Source organism: Dermacentor albipictus, chromosome 1 (assembly GCF_038994185.2).
Source record: "Dermacentor albipictus isolate Rhodes 1998 colony chromosome 1, USDA_Dalb.pri_finalv2, whole genome shotgun sequence".
Classification (NCBI taxonomy): Eukaryota; Metazoa; Arthropoda; class Arachnida; order Ixodida; family Ixodidae; genus Dermacentor; species Dermacentor albipictus.
This window is the reverse complement of record NC_091821.1, coordinates 134963270-134983565: the sequence shown is the minus strand read 5'-3', so window position 1 is coordinate 134983565 and position 20296 is coordinate 134963270. Positions and strand designations below refer to the sequence as shown.

At 42.8% G+C, this 20296-nt stretch overlaps 1 protein-coding gene across 3 annotated transcripts in view; it reads left to right on the top strand.

The window, feature by feature from the left end:
* Window positions 1–76: 76 nt before the first annotated feature.
* Window positions 77–20296, top strand: part of LOC139050022 (tetratricopeptide repeat protein 5-like) — a 37367-nt gene continuing 17147 nt past the window's right edge. For all 3 annotated transcript variants that reach the window (XR_011508716.1, XR_011508715.1, XM_070526122.1), the window contains exons 1-9: window positions 77–332; window positions 467–599; window positions 3299–3516; window positions 5271–5418; window positions 5531–5622; window positions 7343–7396; window positions 13637–13783; window positions 14918–15087; window positions 17655–17799. Coding sequence is in view for 1 of the 3 variants with exons in the window: in XM_070526122.1 (XP_070382223.1) it covers window positions 255–332; window positions 467–599; window positions 3299–3516; window positions 5271–5418; window positions 5531–5622; window positions 7343–7396; window positions 13637–13783; window positions 14918–15087; window positions 17655–17799 (1185 nt within the window). In the remaining 2 variants the exon portion in view is untranslated. The remainder of the gene's footprint in view (window positions 333–466; window positions 600–3298; window positions 3517–5270; window positions 5419–5530; window positions 5623–7342; window positions 7397–13636; window positions 13784–14917; window positions 15088–17654; window positions 17800–20296) is intronic.

Sequence of the window (20296 nt, the reverse complement as noted above, 5' to 3'; positions counted from 1 at the left end):
ACAGCGCCACAGCTTTGAGAGAAGAAAAACCATGTGAGAAAAAAGCGCGAGTCGCGCAGCGCTATGCTGGCTATGCCCTGCTATAGCCCGCAATGCAGACGCTTATTGCGTCTAAAGCAAACATAATCTTAATATTTGTTTTTTTTCGGCGTTTAATATTTTTCTTTGTAGAAATATCTAACGTTAAAAATCGACATTGCGGCCAGAGGTTCGCGCAGTTCGCGGCTTGAGACTGCTTGCTATTCAGCGCAAAAATGGCAGACGACCAAACTGAGTCGTCGGAGCAGCGTGAGCAGGCTGACGCCGTTTCGTTTTCTCTGGACTCTATAAAGGTAGTTTCCCTGTAACTTTTAGGCATGATATAGTCACTTTTCAAATATATTGCGCTATGACATTTGCGTGTTTTCTATAGGTAGCCTGCCTCACTGACAGCTGCCTTGTTTTGTAATCGCGCATGTTTTTGCAGGAGGCCGTGGACGAGTTGTACACGTTTCGAGATAACTATTACGTGAAAAACCCCAGCGCTTCTGAGAGACAGAGAACTGAAGATGTTGAGAAAAGGCTTAAAAAGATTCTGGACGAATTAGACGCACAAGGAGGTGAGCGTTTGCGTAGTTCGTGGGTGCCTTCTGTCGTGTGGTGGCCACACATGATCTTGTTTGGCAGTTCGCTACAGCTTATTTGCCCCAGAAGACTTAAGTAGATGTCAGAGTAATGTAACTATCTTCTATCTTGTCTGGCAAACACCCGTGGTCTGAACAAGCTGAGGTAATCTGATGTCATTTCGATTCTGCTGGCTATACCGCTTATTATTTACAAAGTGTCTAAAGGTATACGTCGGACGTAGCCGAATCCCAGATGCTTAAGATAAGTCGGACGTACCTGCTTTGCTTCCGTTTCGCTAGCTCCGCGGCTCATGCCTACCGTTTTTCGCACATGTTTATCAGAAAGACCTTTATTTCACTCAAAGGGGAGCATTAAAAAAAAAAATGATCTTGAAAAGTCACGGGGAGCAGCATACGAAAACCCTGGCACGAGCGAAGATACTGCTTCAGGAGAGCAGACCCGGTCTCTACTACGGGGTTCTACTGCTCCCCGGGGGAAACCAGTGATGTTATTTTGAAGGTTGAGTGCCTTAAGGCGCGAGAAAAGTATAATAAGGACGTCCGACGTACCATTAGACAAAGCGTACTATTTATTAGAAACATAAGAGCTGGATAATTTAGTTGAGCATGCTTGAATTATCCTTGAGCAGGACATCACTTTCATGATGGCTCCATGCATGTTGTGAACATCTCCTTATATGCACAGCAGATTTTACTTATTCTTGGAAGGTAAGACTTACTTTTCTTATACAGAAAGAAGTTGACAAAAATTAATTCCAATTTTACTACACCGACATGTAATAAACCAGCCTGTAAAAGTCTTTGCCATTTTAAGCTAAAAATAATGAGTCACTTACTTGGGCTTTATGCCGATTGTGATTAAATATAAAGACGAAACATTTAAGCTGCCTCTTATGATTTGTGACTCTTCATGCTTGGCTTTAAGGTGTGTTTTTCAGTACAAATAAGCGGAAGCTGTTCAGTAGACAACATGCTCTTTGTCACGCACAAGAGTAGAATGCGGGAACTACGTTGGGAAGATAGCTAGAGGACAGTTCCCATGCAATGCTGGGCACTGCTAATTCTCCCATAGTGAGCTCCCCATGTCAGAAAAGAGCGCCACAGAGAGAAGAAAGAGTTGCCACTCTGGGGAAGGCATAGACGATGCGAAGGGCTCATGGACGTTTACCGGAAGAAAGCCGCCACTGCCACCCTATACTGAGAAGCAGCGGAGAAGACCAATTTGGAGTAAAAGATCTCCTCTCCCATTCCCACGGCCAGACCCTCTCTCCGCCTTTGCGCCCGCTGGAACTCGGTAGGGTTGCCGGTCCGATGTTCCGTCTGCGACAGTGTTGTTTATGCTTCTTGATTGGCTGTTGTCCTGGTGAGTTGCGAGACTTGTGTGTGATTGGCTACCACCAGGAGGGAGGTTTAGAACAGAGGTGCTATAATGATAGTGCAAAGAGAAAACAAGCTGCTCCGAGCCATGGAAACGAGGCTCATCCAGACACTTGTTGCTAAACACTTGACCTTTTTCTGTTTTTCCTATTCAACGATGTAAATAAGTTTTGTTCAAGTGTCAGTAAACCTGTTGATTTTTGCTTTCCGATTTTCCAAGCGTCTGATTATTTCAACCCGAATCCTCTGCCACGCTACTATATGGAGCCGGGGTCGAGACATAACCTAGCGCCACAGCAAAACAAACTATTGGTACTGTTGGCAACAGTATGCTTGCATTTGCAGTTCTTTTTTTAGGCCACTGTTATTAAGTGCAACTATTTGAACATGGTAAGAAATGAAAGCTGTATAATGTGCAGCAAACCTACTATGTGTATGCAACTAAACAAAATGTCTGAGCAAGATGGTGACATATATTGTGCTTCATATTTTACTATTGGCATGAAAATAGATGGCACACAGCAAGAAGCACTAGTGGCAGCACAAGTTGGTTCGACATACTGAGGCAGGAAGAACAAAGGACACAAGAATGCAAAACTGATGCCACATGTGCTGATCTAACAACCAAGTTTTGTTGGCCAAGAACAAACAATGTACAGTCAAACATCTTTATAACAAAGTACATGGGGCTGCCAAAATTGTACGTTATACAGGTCACTTCATTCTAAAGGTCACTTGTCGCATTGCTGACAATTGAACCAGGAGACAATTATTCCTCTGTTCTATGCATCATTAAGTTGTAGAGACATTTAACTGTACATAGGCTCAGAATGTCATTGGGGAAGGCATGTAAAGAAGCAGCATCACAAAGAAAAGTATGGCATCTCTAGGACTCTCATTGTTTATTACAACATTTATATCCAAAAGCACAAGAGAAGAGGTGCTGACTCAGGTGTCTTGCAATCATCAGCTTCTAAAATTTTGTGCATTGGTTTGTCCTGGCATCTGCTCATGATCATTGTCTTTTCAAATGGTGGGCTTCTTTGAACTTTATCCTAATGTGACGTTTGTCACATGTGCCTTTTTCATTAGCCTGCCCTATTTCTGTGCTTGTAATACACAAGGCACAATGCATTTGTGGGTGTTGGACTCCACTGTAGTAACGCTCAAACTTATTGCAGCACACCCTCCCCTGCTCCTTCCCATGTTTAGATTGTACTTTCAGTTCCTCCCCCTTGTCCCCCTTCCACCATTGTGTGCATTTCAGAATGAAACTCCGATTTGTTTTTGAACAGGAGCACTAGAAAAGGTGGACAGAGCAAAATTCCATATGCTGAAAGGGAAAGCACTTAACATTCAAGAAGACTATAACCCAGAGGCACATGAAGCACTTTCCAAAGCTGTGAAGCTCAATCCCAAGCTGGCCGAAGCATGGAATGAGCTTGGAGAATGCTACTGGAAAAAAGGACAGATTACGAAGGCACGCAACTGCTTTGAAGGTGTTCTGAAAGTGGTACGTTACTCTGGCTATTCATGTTTTCTTGTTGCAATTACTATATTATTAGTGCTGAAAGATTTGTTGCAAAACCAAGGCTGCAAAATGGCTGTTGTCTGTACAGGTTACTTCCATGAATTTAACCTTATTTTTGACATGCAATATTTTTCAAAGAATATCTTGAGGAACCGGTTGGTTTATGAATATCTTAGGGAATCACTGTGTAAATGCAAGGAAAGGGACACCATGCAGGAAGACACATAAATAGTAAGCTATGCTTACATTGTCTTACACTGTTTCTATTCTTGTGCAATGTCCCTTTCTTTTTGCATTCGCACAGTAATTACCTATGGCCCTATTGCAGGGGTGTGATAGTTGAACCTAATGATTCTTTCAAAATTTGTCAAGCTGTACCAATACTCACTTGATGCAACCCTTTATAGCATCTGCAGTTGTGCTCAACTCGAGATTGTGTACAACTTAAAGAAAAAAGACTGATTTCCTCTGTTATGTGTTAATTAAGATGGGTCTGTATGATAAACCTATACAATGCATAGCAAACAAGACTGAAAGTTAAGACATGTAACCACACACTACAAGTGCTGATTTTCAACTGATACTTATTTACAAAATTGCATAAATATCCAGAATAGTATGAACCACAGTGCCAAATTGAAACTCTTTTCGGCTCAGTTTGGGTTGAACTCCAGAACTTAAAGAGCCAATTGATTTCAGTGGATTTATATCATTTTATTAGGGTTTACAATGGTTAAATCAAAATGTAAATATTTTATTATTTTTATACAATAAAAAGATAAAATAAGAACATCTAATAAAAATAGCAAAATTATTGTACATCTCTCCAAGATGATCTTACCTCACCAAGGTGGGAACTTGGGTGAGTTGGTGTAGCACAGCTCAATTTCCTGAAGGCCTAAGGCTATTCGTAGTGCCTTGTGCTTTGTCTTAGCACTGTTCAGAAATCTGATCTGTAGTAATAATAATTCACTAGAAAAATATTAATCTTTATCCCAGCTTCTCATTCTTTTAGAATGTGTGCATGAAGCCTCTCTTTAATTCAAATGCATTTTTTAATGCCTATTGTGGACCCAGAAATTCAGCATTTTGAACTTGTTCATGCAAAGAAGAGGACATTTATTTAACAGCAAAATACAACTTTCAAATATATCTGTAGCAGTATTACACTAATTCGATAACTGTATGCATCTAATGCAACTTAAATCTAGTAATTCTTCAAGGCTGCTCACTTTTGTAAAACATGTCTGCCTTGAGCTCTTTCACTGGCTGGCACTGCCATCAGCCTGGCTTGTAGGGTCACATGACAATGCCTCTCTACATCTACTGTAGTAGCAGTAAGCTGGAAGCCAATTTCTGTTGTAAAATCGCATTGTTACCACCTTTTTTACTACCTAATGTCATTAATTGAGAACTGATTCATCTTAGACTTTAGTACAACTACGTTAGCAAGAAGTTGGCTACGAACTCATCCAACAGAGTGGTTTACTGTGTGGTGCCACAACATCGGATGTATCGCATTCATTCCAAGCCTGCATTCTTTAGGGATGCGCATGTATATAACTATTTTTATAAACATCGATGGAAGCCCACGTTTGTTGCATGTGGTTGTGTGCACTTTAACTTTCTATCCCATTTGCTGTGCACTGCGCTAGTTTATTACGTCTTATCAACTTGCCTTAGTGCACAATCTATGAAGTTGTGTGTGATGTAGGCTGGCGTGCTTGGCCTTTCAGACGAAGGACAAAGTGTCGCTGCGGAACTTGTCTATGGTCCTTCGGCAAGTTGGTGAAACAGAAGAAGAAAGGCTTAACAATGTCTGTGAGAGTGTTGCAAAAGCTAAAGAGGCATTGCAGCTTGATATCACTGATGGAAAGACTTGGAGTAAGTCTAAGCATCTTGAAGCAAATAACAATTTGATGTTTTGGTTGTCTTAAACTATTGTCAGGAGTTCTTGGTCTAAACTTTAAAATATTTATAACTACCTTCCATGCAGGTATTCTTGGTAATGCATACATGACAGTCTTTTTTTCTGGTGCACAAAATGTCAAGTCACTGCAGCAGGCTTTGGCAGCATACTCTAGGGCTGTAAGTACTTTTATCTTGTGAACTGCGGTTGTTTCTCAATTAACTATTTGCTAAAAATGTTGCTGCACATGCGTGAAAAAGGTATTTTTAAACCAAAATATTCTCGACCACAGACTAGCAGGACGATGTATCTTTCCCATTCAACAGCTTTACGTTAACCTTGCACATCCTTCTACCTACTCTAGGAGTCCTCAGCAGTGGTAAAGGCTATTAAATGGCAGCTACACGTCCCATCTGGGTGACCAGGTGAGGGGTATGAGAGAACTGTGATGACAGAAAATTTTTGAAAAGCCTTTTAAAAGCCTCTCGTCCTCTCTGGGGTTGGGGGAGGCATGGGCAGGACTACATCTAGAGGGGGAAATGTAATCCGTGAACAAGAGCTTTTGGTAGAAAAACAGCTTTGCAGGGCTTACAAAAATAGAATAACCTCACCCACAGAAAACAGCGCTACATATGAGAAATATACAGCCTTCAAGGCTTTTTAAGAGGCATCTACTTTCTGAAAACCCTTTGAATACTGGGAAGCCTTGAATGAGGATACTAGTACAAAAAATGCTCACTAAATACTACAATGAAAACAGGCAAAACATACACGTGCTGCTTGCGATCATTTGATAAGCAGCCATGAAGGTAAAAGCCAGCCATGAGGCCATATAATGCTTTCTATAAAAATGACTTAGGTGGACAGTGGGATATGTGGGGTGATCATTTTTAAGTTTTATGAGTCTTAAAAATTGCCTGTTGCAGATAACATAATTCTACTCCTTGAGCTGGATTATTCAAAGAGGCGGACATTACTTGGACGAGAAATCGAAACATATATCCAACTAATTAACAAAAGTTCACTAAAATGCCTAATTACTTTACAGGGAAAACATGGGGAAGGCGGGAGATGGAAATTCGAGACGATGAGCAAAACGAGAACAAGGTAAAAGCGGGAGCGAACATTTCGATTAGTAGTCTTGACAAGTGAACTTCAAAAAAACAAGTCCACTTCTCAAAACGTTGGCTCCCGCTTTTACCTTGTTCTTGTTTTGCCCATTGTCTTAATTACTTCACGGCACATGTGACAATTTACAAACTGTGGCCTGTGAGCTTGCAAAATGTATCCACTTAGAATGAATTTCCAGAATGAGGCCAGTTTGGACATATGCACCATCAAACTCGCCATAAAAATGCACTGTTGTTCCACTTATTAAACGCTGTTTTATGGTTTGAAACACAAAAGTAGCTGGAACGCCCATGTATTTCGTCCTACCCTTTGGGAAATAATATCTGAAAACTGGTGTTATTCTAGAAATTCATTTTAAGTGGACACATCTTGCAAACTCACCGGCTACTCTATGTAAATTGCAATATGTACCCTAAAGTAACTAGGAAGTTAATTAGTGAATTACCATTAATTAGTTTAATATGTGTTTCAATTTCTCATGCTAGTAATGTCCACTTCTTTGAAAAATAGAGCTCAAGGACAAGAATTATGCTATCTGCCACAGGCATTTTTTTTTTTTTAATTCTGTAAAACTTAGATATGATCACCTTGTATATATAGGTCCCACTTTTTTCTCCTGTAATGAATGCTTGTCAGCTTTCATATTTGTCTTATTGTGACCAATACCTGATCAAGAACACACCTGTAATGATTTAGACACAAAGCGATCCATTCTCTGCTTGTGTCTATTATAGGGTTAACGATTGCCCTTCCCACTTATGTTTTCAGCTTGAGGATCCACGAATGCACTGCTGCTCTGAGCTATTTCACAATCGCGCTGCGGTGAGTAGAATATAAAAGTTTGTCACTTGTGTCTGATATGGTTGCAGTACAGCAGAAGCAGATTCTCTTTGAGGTAAACATTAAAACACTCTAGAAATCTGTTTGGCCTGTCAGAAGTTCAGCTAAATGAAAGTGCCTAACAGATTGGGTTGGGTAAAGTATAATGATTGGGCATTCCTCAGTAAACAGTAAGTAAAACAATTATAACTGAGGAGGAATTAGCACTGAAATATTAGTTAAGAGCTCTGCAAACAAATACCATTTCTAAATGTTACACAACAATTGCAGGAGCCTCCAAGTGCTCATTTCTAACTTTTGTTTTTTGCACATTGGCTGCTATGTTCTCACAAGGGAGGGTATCCGACCAGCTGTTTTGAGAAACTGTTTACAACGCTCGAGCTTCTGAAAGATTTGTGCTAGCATGCTTTTGAGCAAAATTGGCTTCCTTATGGACTGCATGGAGGCTGCAGACTGCTGCAATTTTCCATTACATCTGTCAGTCCTGCATGTACAAACACATGCGATTATGCAGATATTGTTGACTTACTCAATTTTTTTTTCGTTACTTTATTGTGCTGTCTTACACAAAACAGTGCAGCAACATAGTGAAATAAGTGATGTAATTAAAGGGTTGAGGTGGCTACCACCTTCTGTGAAATGACTGTCATTGTAGCTGCATAGTCGACTGCAGTGTAGCAAGCAATCACCATTTCTACCAGCAACCATCTGGTCCTCATTGGTCACTCATCATACATTGTTAGTTTATTAAGACATGTTATATAACATATCCACGAGATATGACAAATGGAGGCAAGCCCTGCATGCCTCCTGACAAAGGCCATCATCCCCAGTATTACATTGGGCAGTCACTGGTTAAGCAAAAAACATCCACAGGAATTCAGCCACTGACTGATTTTTTGGACATGGATGGAGCCACATAAATGTCTGAATAACCAGGCAGCCCGAAAATACACATTTTGATGGTAAAATCAATTTTATTGTTTGTCTAGAATGCCAGCACAGCTGAGCATTCAATCACAGAATTACCGCAGCCGTGGCCTATTTGTAGAGCACCCGCTTTGGCTGTGGGGGGCATTGAGTTTGATTCCCACAACCACCATGCACCCACGGGTTCAAATAGGCGCAAGTGTACTCCAGCCTGATGTTCGGCTTCCTTCAGGGGTGATACGCTTGGGAAAGGAGCCTACGCCCACAATTCCTGTCAAAACCCTCGTGAGCACAAAAAAGAAAAAGGATGTTTCGGCCGCTCCCATGGCGGCCATTGCCTGTGCGGCACCCCAAAGGTACCTATTGTGGTGGGGACACCTTCGGATTGAGGACAAACACCCTTCTCCGAGTGTTCAGGTCCCATAATGGCCGAGCACCAGGCAAGGAGCGCGCTGGTACCTATCTTACCAGTAGGTACCATGTGGCAGCACTTGCATCCCATAGCCACGGCGGATGGTCTTCAACAAGGCCGTCAGTGGTTGGACAAGAGGTGCCCAGAGACAGCTCATAAATGTCTATTGGGCTGTTTAGGGTTGCCACTTTGCCAAGGAAAAAAAAAAGAACAGTACCCAAAAAGGGGTAGGGTGGGTTCTAATAACCCTGTCACACGAAATTTAGTGTCATGTTGAGCAAATGCACTTCGCCACTAGTGTCATTCCCAGGCTGTCATACAGGAACGCTTAGTGACACCCGCTGTAGAATTCACGTGCCAGTCAGTGTGTTCGGTGAATTGATTTCACTGCGTCAAAGTGTGTAACCTCAGTAGCAGTGCTTAAAATATAAGTGAGTTCGTATTGAAAACACAATCAGTAGTAACTTCAGCCACTTTTCTCATGATTGGAAATGTTATAAGCTAATAAAATGGGCTATACAAAAAAAAAACAAAAAAAAGCTTAATCATTATTCTCGCTCTCAGGCTGTTTAGGCGTAATGGCTGTGAAGTTGTTTATGCCTGTGTATGCCTGTGCTAGCTGCCCTACTTGTGCTTGCCACCATCGTTTGTGCATGCCACCAATGACGACACGGTCAGACGAGGAGACCAAGGCACTCATACCTAGGGTGCCTCGATAGTACTGCTTCTTGCCACTTAGAATGGTGATGCATTCGTTGTCGTACAAAAGCTGTAGAGCTGCACCGTTGCGGGTAATTGGAAGCGGTTGGAATTCACATTCATGCCATGCTCAAATGGTGCATTCTTTTGGCAAGCGTGCGTAGAGGTAGAATGCTGCCTCGCTTAGCTGCCGAATAAACCTAGCGGAGCGTGAAGGTGTGTTACAGCCATACTGGCTGCACATCACTCGTGTCTTTGGCAGACATGCTCTTGATTATGCGAAATTGACCCAAATATCTGTATTGTCTGAGCTCATAAAAAGTGATCGAAGCTTTGGAGTGGTCCGTAAGCAACAATAAGTGCAGTGGAAAAAAAAAAACACGAGGACAACATAAGGGAACGAATACACAGCGCTACTAACAACTCAATTAAAAAAAAAAAAGATCAGTTAGTAGCGCTGTGTCTTTGTTCCCTTCTGTTGTCCTCTTTTTTTTTTTTTTTTCGCATTGCCTCAAGTTATACAGTACCAACTGTTGGTATTGTAAGTACAGCCGTAACACGCTTCAAATGCTCCTGATCCATTCTTGTGCCACCTGCAATTGAATCGGCCATGTTCCTCTGATCGCCTTGGATGCAACACTCTCTTGTCTTGACTCATGATTATCCATAATTTTATTACAGTTGCAATGAATTAAGTCTATGCTGGTTACAATGGACCCGTGTACAACAGACTTTCGGATATAACGGACCATATTACAGCCTTTGTTTGTTCTACCAATTTTATTAATGCAATGAAGTTCGCTTTTAATGGACTGTGCTACAACAGGCTATAAGGCTAGAGCGGACGAAATTAGCGGCAATTTTTTTTCAAAATCAGGCATATAAAACATACTTTTGCCATGTTGACATGGGCTGGCAACTGAATTGCGAGGGTCAGCCAACGATCACGGCTCAATATTGCACGTGCAAGATAGGTGTGTGAGACATGGGGAAGGTTAGAGAAGGGTTCAACTCCAGTGGCTGCTGCTTACTGTGCGGCCGCGGTGTTTTGAAAGCAATCTGCAATGTGAACAAAGAGCTCTCTTGCACAGGTGCCGTATCTTGAAAGTGATCTGCGATGTGAACAAAATGTGCCCAGTGCCGGTAGCTTTATATGCGCTGGGCTTTCGATGTTTCGTTGGCGTTGAAGCGAGACAGCACGAAGGTCAACTCGCTCGCTGCTGCTGCCGTGCTTATCTTGCTTAATTTGCTATCACAATTGATAGCCTTCGCCTTTCGGGTGAAACTGGAGCATTTTTGTTTGTTTTTAACTTTGTATGTTTGTCACTCACTCTTTGCAATGAAGCTGTTAGACATCACAATGAAAGTTTCTTAAGTGAGGCTTTTCAGATATTATGGACTTCGGATCAATTGGACGTTTTTTGTCAGATTATCAAGGTCTGTTGCAACGAGGGTCGATTGTACTTTATATGCACTAAGGCTTATTTTGAATGCTGTTTTAAACTACAACACACTGTTATTTTGCAAACAATGCTCAAAGTGAGTGAGTGAGTGAGTGAGTGACGAAACTTTGTTCTGAACGCCTGCAGAATGGTTAGCCTTCCCCTGTTAGGGAGGCGTTACCGTGACGCGGCCATGACGTCTTCGCGGCGTGTGGCACCTCTACTTCGGCTGCGGCCGCACTATTCCCTTTGGTCGACCGCGCCTGCCCCTCCTTTGGGGTGGCAGCCTCCCTCCGGTTTCGCTCGGTCGTTGCCTTTCGAGGGCCGCCGAGATCTGCTGGACGGCCTGGGTTTGAACATATTGGTCATAGCATCTCGTTGCGACCTCGAGCCGCGGCGAGATCGTTGTTAGTGTTGCAGCTTCATGCGGATTCTTAGCGCAGTCCCAAAGGATGTGAGCTGCAGTGGCTCTTTCCTTTCGGCACACACAACACAGATCACTTTCATAAACACTTGGACACACGTGCCTCATCAGCACCGGGGTAACAAATATATGTAACAAATAGTATATGTTATACCTACTGATTCAGCCATTGCCACTGCCATCAATTCCAAAGGACACTTTTCTTTCCTGTGTAGCAGTGCACTGCCAAAGTGACAAGGAGCTGAAGTGCTGAAGGAGCTGAAGTGCACTTGCTTAAAGTGAAACTAAATTTGATTATGTAAAACAGTTACAGTAAAACCTTGTTAATATGTACCTGCTTATTAAGTAATTTCAGTTTAAATATAGTTTCAATGAATCCCCAGCTCTGTCGCCATTGAACCTAATGTATTGGCTAACTGCTTAACCCATAGTCACATAACGCATGCCAAGCGGTTCGTGCATAGTACGTCATTCATTTTTCTATGCGTGCAAGCATATAATCTGCGAAATGTCATGCGTGTAGACCTTAGATGGGGCTGCAATTGCGGCACAGAGACTTTTGCCGAACTGCAGCGGCCACCGACATTGACGTCAAAACATGGTAGTCGTGACTTGTTTTCTGCTCCCAAAGCTTCTAGTGCTTCCACGTCGTTGTCATTCATGACGGTGTTCGCAGAGAAGTGGGGCCTGATGGAGAAACTGGCTTGCAGCCTTGCTGAGTTTGAGGATGCCGTCGTCACTATAAGGCTGCCACGGCGGCAAGTGAAAATCAGATTTTTTGCTGCCTGCTGGCAAATAAAACTTGTCTGCGTGTGTGTTTGAGTGCAAATAATAAACATAATATTCTTGACCAGTAAGTCTATAGGCACTCATCTGCCATTGTTTGTTAATTAGTACATCACTTGGTGCGTACCTGAGCCACATTCCCCGCCAACTACGTATTAATGAGGTTTTACTGTATAAAACATACTGTATACAGAAATACATGCACAAAACAAAGACAAAATAAGGTAGCGATATGCCGAGTATAAACATCGCATGACTAAAATTTATTGAAAGGCTTTATGTAAAATTTGGTACACTTCTAAAATTTTCAAGTTGCAAATAATTTGTCCATAAGGCATTTCATTAGCCTATGAACAACATAGCAATATGTGGAAGTCCAGAGGACTACGAATGAATAGAATTTATTGATAGGAAAGACAGAGAGGTCGACCTGAGCTAGTGCGCTCTAGTCTGCTACTCTGCGCTGGGGAAGAGGGAAGGGGAGTGAAAGTAACTGGATGGATGATGACTACAATATACATGATGCTTTATCAAGGAAAGTATAAGGAATCGAATGCATTTTTTTTTTTGCCAATTCTGTTGTCTGTTGGGTATAAATGTCCAACAAAGCCAATTTAGGGAGAACTAGAAAACATGCAATAGCATGCCAGTATGGGGTTTGAACCAGCAGCCAGCACCATGAAGTGCGAAGTTCAGAAATCATGCATGCGACCTTGACACAGCAACATTGTGGGTGTAGGCTGTGGCTCGCACCTTTAGTTTCGAACCTTATGCCCACTCATGAGCTTATGCTGTTCTGCACACTAAGCATACTTTCAAACTTGGTAGTCGTTCACCACAGGTGCCGCCTGGTCACTCACACCGCCGAACTCCACTTCCTGCACGTGGCTGTCAGTCCGTGTGCGTGTGATCTCTTGTTTCTATTGTACTCTACTATGGGTACTACAGGCATGATGGTGCTGATGGCTTGCTACCGGCTAGGCCTAGCCTGCACCACTTCGTCAGGAGTCAGCAGCAAAAGTTGTGGTTTGCTGCAGAGTCAACGAAACTCTCCACTCCTCGCAGTGACCATACGGCACTCGGCAACATGGTGGAATCCATGCTAGGCAAGGCGAGGAATCGGCTTTACAACGAAAGTGAGAGCATGGACAACAGCTTGAATTGTTGCCAAGTGCCATGTTTGCAACATTGCGCTCGTCGATCAGTCCGAAAAATTTTGTGGTATACTGAGCGGCACATGAAAGTTGGTTGGGAACTATAAAAAAAACTCACTGGTATGGTGAACAGCTTAATACATCCATGTACTCGAAAAATGCAGTTGTACAAGCTTTATAGCATATCTTTTTTACACTGCTATATGAGTAGCACAATATGAATTCGTAGTCGCAATTAGTTGCAACTGCTGTGACACGTTTGGCATCCCTTGCACTGCCCCTGTACCTTACATTCTTCATAGCATCACACTAGGGTCCTTGGACATATTTATGGTTTGGAACCACTGGGTTAAGGTGTCTTTGGTATGACTGCAGGCCTTGCAACATGAGGAGGACTACCAGGGAGCTTTGGAGCAACTGGAGCGTGCATGCTCCTTGGAGCCCCATTGGACTGAGCCTCGAGATAAAGCCCAGAACCTGATGGCACACTTGGAACGACTGGCCAATGCCATTTCACATAAGGTGTAGTCTGCTACAATATCTGTCACATTATTGGTAACAATTGTGGGCTGACCTTCATTTAATTTTTATGACATTGGGGTGCGAGACTTTCACGCATCCCCTGATATGTTGTTTTCCCCGCATGTCTCGCGTCTTCTGTAATCTGGCTTCTCCGCATAGCTTAGTGCCGGCAGCGGTCGGTCTGGTTGCAGCGCATTACGAGAGATGGCACGAGTGTGGCACTGCTAGCGCCACCTAACGGTGGTGTTGGTGACGCTTGACAGAGAGTAGGCTCTTCCTCTTTGGCACCGAGTCGGCAAGCGGCACGGATGTTCCGCGCATATGCCGATCCATGCTTCTGCGTGACCTACACTGGAATGGACGAACGAACGTGCCACCGTTCGCGTGACTGTAAACACGAACGACCAGGCGTTGCGTTTCCAGCATGGGGCGAACATTTTCACTCACTATCTGGTCGTGGTGAGTTGGACTTCCTCGATTTGTCGCACGCCCATCGGCATGTTTTGTGGATAGCAGCTCGGCTAGCAGGCATTTGTCTATGAAAGGTGCAATAAATGCCCTTGTGATTGTTTGCACTACTGTGTCGTCGTTCCTTTGACCCAAGAGCATGGGCGAGAACTCCATAGACATGGTGCTAATTCTACACTTCCCATTGTTTGCCATTTTGAGATTTGACCTAAAAGAGCATTTCTTTCACTCAGCTTACCACTGTAGTCATTGCCAGCTATGTGTAACTCGGTGCTCTGACAACAAGCAGGTACGCTTTAGTACAGGCCTTTAGAAAAAAAAACCACTCATAGAAGCCATAGCACTGGCTTCTTTGAGTGCAGGGTGTATGCATATTTGTTATCCCAGTCACTGATTATGTAGTAGCTTGCTAGTGGTCAATTCATTTCAAGGACATTGGCAAGACCACAGGCATTCTCCAGTATGAGACATCTGTGTGTATGGTGTGATGACAACAATCCAGGAAATACTGTTGTCCTGCTTTTTGTCCCAAGAGCTTACTGCACTTAGGTGCTCATGGAGCTTTATTGTGCCAAAAAACTGACTTGGAGGTCTTTTGAAAGGGGTTATGTTTGATAGTGTATGTGTATTTCAGCGATATCTGAATCTGGTAACTTTCTCTTGCAGGGTCACCTTAAGCCACGAAAGATCAAGGCTTTGCTAAGGGACCTAAAGGTGCAGCCGCTAGCAGGTCTTGAACCAGCCAAGTTACAAGATCTGTGTCCTGGGAAGAACGCTGGCCGCCTGCTCACTGTAAAAGTGGCCTGCAGTGTCCTCTCCCAAGAGCGCTTTCCATTGTAAGGTTTTGCACAGACTGCTCGTGGTGGCAAGTTGCGTACTTCTTTACTCTGATCTTACATGTTTTTTGTTTGTTTGGCTTCTAATGACTGTACAGTCATTGGTGAAAAAGTTGCACAGGTGAATAGTAGTCAGAGCAGCAATATCGCTAGACATGACGCTGCATTTCATAAACATGCCACTATCAAGACTGGTGGGCCATTCCCAGTCTGCAGTCAGAGAGCAGTTCAGCAGACACTTATTACTTCACCTCCCTCTCGGAATCCACCCACTCGTCACATCATAAGTTGCTTGCAAGCAGTAACAGTCTATCAAATCACCCTTATGACTGGAGAGTGGCAGCTTTCCAAAACTCGGGCTATCAGTGCTTTTGTGTCTGGCAGTACTGTAGGTTGAACATCGCCACTTTGGCCACTGGTCATTTGTGCCTATCTTTCTTTTCCTTATCACTCTACATGCTGCAGCAGGCCAGGAGTTATGATGCTCCTCTGCTGGAGCAGAAGGTCACAGGATTAGACCTTGCTGCAGCAGCTGCATTCTGATGTGTTCTATAAGCAAGAACGTAAAATGTAGTACAGTACTGCTAAAGTTTTGTTGTAAGGGTAACCTTTCTTGTGCTGCGGACAAGTCTCACCCCTGTATTCTTAGATTCTTCGCTCAAAGCTTTTCGTCCACTTGACCGAGTGGAACACAGCGCTGCCCCTAGGCTGAAAGACACGCTACTCTTCTCAATGATTTGGTGCCTACTTTTCTCAAGAATTGAGTAGATAAGTGGATTAGTAACCTGCGTCACAGCACAGCCACTGAGCCTATGGAACGGCTGGTCTTGAATTGCTGACGAGTAGCATTGAATGTTCTCGATCCATCCAGGTAGAACCAGGCCAGGCGTGCTCCAGCGGTGGTTCAGGGAGCTGCTGCTAGTGTTATGAACAAAACATGTTTGACAGAGTGAACCTGCATTGCAAACCAAAGCGGATTAGTGGCTTGCGTCAGAGCACAGCTACCGAGCCCACAGAACGGCACTGGTCGAGCTGCATTGTTTATAGCTGGCTCACATGCTGCTGTCGTTGTTGATAGGGTCTTCCAAAATTAATCAAAGCCTGGGTGCTTCATGTGCAGATCGACTGGTCTTGGATCGCTGGAGAGTGCAGCATTGAATGTTGTCTTTCCATCCAGGTAAAACCAGGTTGGGTGTGCTTCAGTGATTGGTCAGGAAGCTGTTGTTACTGAGTGAGCCTACATTGTAAACAAAAGTGGACTCGTGGTCTGCGTCAGAGCACAGCCACCGAGCCCATCATAAAACCAATGTATAACATTGTCCGAAACTTGAGATGCCTTATCTTGCCCTGGTCAATTTTTTGGATCTCACAAACATAACTCTAAACATAGTCCCCACCATAGAGTCTTGCTCATGGTTGCACGCACCCTCACTTTCTTTGGTGAGGCAATATTTCAGCTTTATGAAGGCCATTTGATTGCTGTAAAGATGCCTTCCACAACTTGGCACTAAACTATAACTCGGGCCTTTCAACGCCCCCGAAGCAGCACTGGTCAGGCCTAATGACCTACACAATGTGACCACTGATCACCACTATGCGAATGTGGGCTTGACAAAAATATAATGCTTGCCAGCATGGTGGTGAGTGGGAAGTTGTTGCAAGATGCTTGTCTTGAATATGATAGTAAGATGTAGTCAACATCAGTGATCGAGCTTGGGGTCATGGGCAGAGGCTTGACTGAGAGCCCTAGAAGCGGCTGATGGCTTTGTTGGTGATCGACTGGCAGCTATTGTACCTTCCAAGTTCGTCTGTGTGCTTACTGGACACAACACAGCCTAAAATGCCACTGTTGTACAGTCATGGTCATGTGTGACATATGCACTCGCGACTTTCAAGGCATCACAAAGATATCTGATGTAGGGTCGCGCAGTGGGCAAATGTGAAATGCCTACCATGACTTTGTTCATCGTGGAGTTTCAAGGAATTATTATTTCACTGAATTAAAACACGGAGAAAAAAAATTGTCAATGAATTTTTTATGCTGGTGGTGTTTTAAAGAATAACGAAATTGATTTTTTTCATTGAAATACAGTTTTTCTGACTGCTTGAATTAGTTTTTCGAGCCCCCTCCATGACCCCGAAAATTGATCAGCGTGTATATTCTTTAACTACAACATTTTCGCCTTGACCATCTGGATGGCTAACATGTGGAGCGTAAAGTGATGCTTTACCGAAGAACCTACTATATCTCACCTGTTTCTGCATGGAAATTGTATGCTACAGAAGCTAATATTCTAACTGTAACCTAAAATTACTTTGATATAATTTGGGCATCAGTTGACGGTAACAGATGCACGATGAAACAAGTGATGAATGTTGTTACATCATGAACGTGGCTTATCTTGAACTGTAGAAACTAGCGAATATTATCCTTCCATATTGCTTAAAAAATGAAGTTGTGGTTCGAGGTGGGTATGCATGTAGACTCTTCAAAAATAGCAAAAAGTAAAAAACAATTACAGTCAAACACTTATTAGGTCCTAAAAGTTCATTTTGCTTTCTTTCAGCACTATGTGTGCTTTGGATGAAGATGCTTCCTGTCTTGCTGTGAATGTCTACAATATGGCTGATGGACGGGGATTTGTTGTTGGAGATTCTGTTGCAATTCCTGAGCCAAATTTTCATCATATTCGAGTTAATCACAAAGGCCTTGTGAGTATTTTTTGCTTGTTTGCAAAATCTTGTGTAAGAGTTGGACTTAAGGCATTATGTGCCTTTTATATTTAAGGTCTGTCATACATACATTTCCTTCATCCTATGATATGTGTATGATAAGTGTATGATCCTATATGTGTATGATTGGCGATGCTGATGAGACTGTCCATGACTGCAGCAGTTGCCGACTCATCTGCAACATGTTAGGTCGGAATTCTTTGCCCTAGCTCCACCATTGAGGACAGCCATGCTTGTAAAAACAAAACCTTCACTCAGTGTACAAAATATGTTTGTTTTGAGGTATGCTTTCAGTAGTCATGATATTTAATCATTAGAAAAGCACTGAGAATAGCTGCAGTTTATTGTGCAAGTAACGTCAGCCTCTTGAAGTAATCCAGCTTTCAGAATTGTACTATCTGCCACGGGAGAGCTTCAATAAAGGTGTTTTCGATAAAACAAGTCACCTGGCATATAAAATTTGTGAGAAAATTTTATCTTGGAAGCACAGGTGCTTGAAAGAGGCTGCATGAGAGTATTAAAATAAATGCGCATTACTTCGGCGTAAAAATATAAGTAAGCAGTTTTTTTTTTTTTTTAATGTAGGTCAGTGAATATCTGCTGCATAGCAGTGGCTCATACTTTTCTCAGTGTACCCTTTATTTCTACAGCAATTGCATGTTAGACTTGAAGTGATATAGGAAATCTGCTTTATGCCAAATGCATACTGCTGCAGCATTGTGACACAGCACACATGTTCTTTCACATTGCTATTATAATCATTCCGGTCCAAAGCAGCAAGGTCATGATGTAACCAAAGAGGCTTCTTTGGTTTCTGTCTATCCATGGCAGAAAAACAGTGGTGAAACACTGACAGATGGAAGAAACACAGGATGGGTGCTGACTGCTAGCGGTTGCTTTATTGTGCGTACACAAATGTGCAGCTTGGGAAGGGGAAGCAGTGGGGTGGGGTGGTTTCAAACTCCAGTCACGCATGGGCCTGACAGGTAAAAAAAAACAATGATTAGTCAAGTCAATCCTCCTCACCGACAAGGAATACGAATACAGATATCTATCTGTATTCATATTCCTTGTCGGTGAGGAGGATTGAAGGGGAGCTGATGCAAATCAGGCCTTTGCGCATCATTGTGAAGGTTTCAAAAATTTCATGTGCTCGATTGTTTCGGTATCGGCACAGAACCTTTGTGTCTTGAAGTACCGGCTTGCACCCACAATTGGCACAGTGTATGGCGAGATTGCTCCCATTCTTGTTTCTGATGCAGTACACATGTTCTTGCAACCGGTCATTAGGCACTTTCTGGCCAACGAGCTCGCCTCCAGACCCTTTCAAGTTTCTGTCTATGTTTGCCTGTCTTGCTTTGACTGAAACCTTGGTCCATATTTCTTGGGTCTCTCAATGTAATACTGGGTGTGCTAGGTATTCAAGAACATAATCATGACTTCAAATATTTCAGACAAGATTAGATATATTTATACCCAATTTTCTACATTGATTATTTTATCGTTGTTTCCTAACACTGCTCAATAAAACCATGTTCAGCCTCAATAATTGGCTGAATTTGGCTTTGATAATGGCTGTATACTCGGGTCAAATAGTACTTGTTGATGTTGGCTAGTGCTTCCACAAAGCAGTCTTTGGTGAATCAATGGCATCATCTGGCTGTTTTTACTCTTTTTTTCTACTACCCCATTCACACGGTGCACTTGCGATCGCAATCGAGGACGATCGGGATCGAATTTCTTTATCGCCATTGGCTTCTTTGCACAGGCTGCAAAAAGAACCAATCACAGTTGTAAAACTTGATCCTATTCAAGTTCGATTGCAATTGAAAGTGCTCTGTGTGACTGGGTTATTAGTGAGGCCCCCCTTATATACATCTGCATAGTAGGTCTCAATATTGGAAACTAGGATGCCAAATTGAGGGTGACGTGGCAGCAGAAGTTCACAGCCAGCCAACGTTTGGTCGCACAGGTGCTGTAGGAGGAAGCCATATTCACTGCACTTGAACCTCGTTATAACGTAGTTGAAGAGAGCCCAAATAATTTGTTATGTATCTAGGTGTGTGCAAATATTCGGTTGGATACGAATATTAGAATCAAATCGAATATATTGCTGGCTGTGCTGGAGCAAACACAGTTCTTAGCATTTGTTTCTATTTAATCTAAGAATGTTGGGGCGATATTGTGCTAAATATTGCGATGATTTCGTTCTAATAGCAAAATTTTGCCTGTAAAGCACACTTGACCATTAAATGTCTAAACTTTGCAAGAAAGTCAGCATCTTAGTAGCAAGGGGCACGGGTTTGTGGACTGCAAGGGTCCGCTTTTATTTCTCTATTTTTTTAGCGCCACCCGTCAAGCAATAAGCTAAGAATTCTGAGCTTATTGCTTGACTGCTAGTGCGAAGAGCGACGCCTGGCATAGGATCAAATTCCTCCAATTTTATTGGCGTTTGATGCGGTATAATAAAGCACAG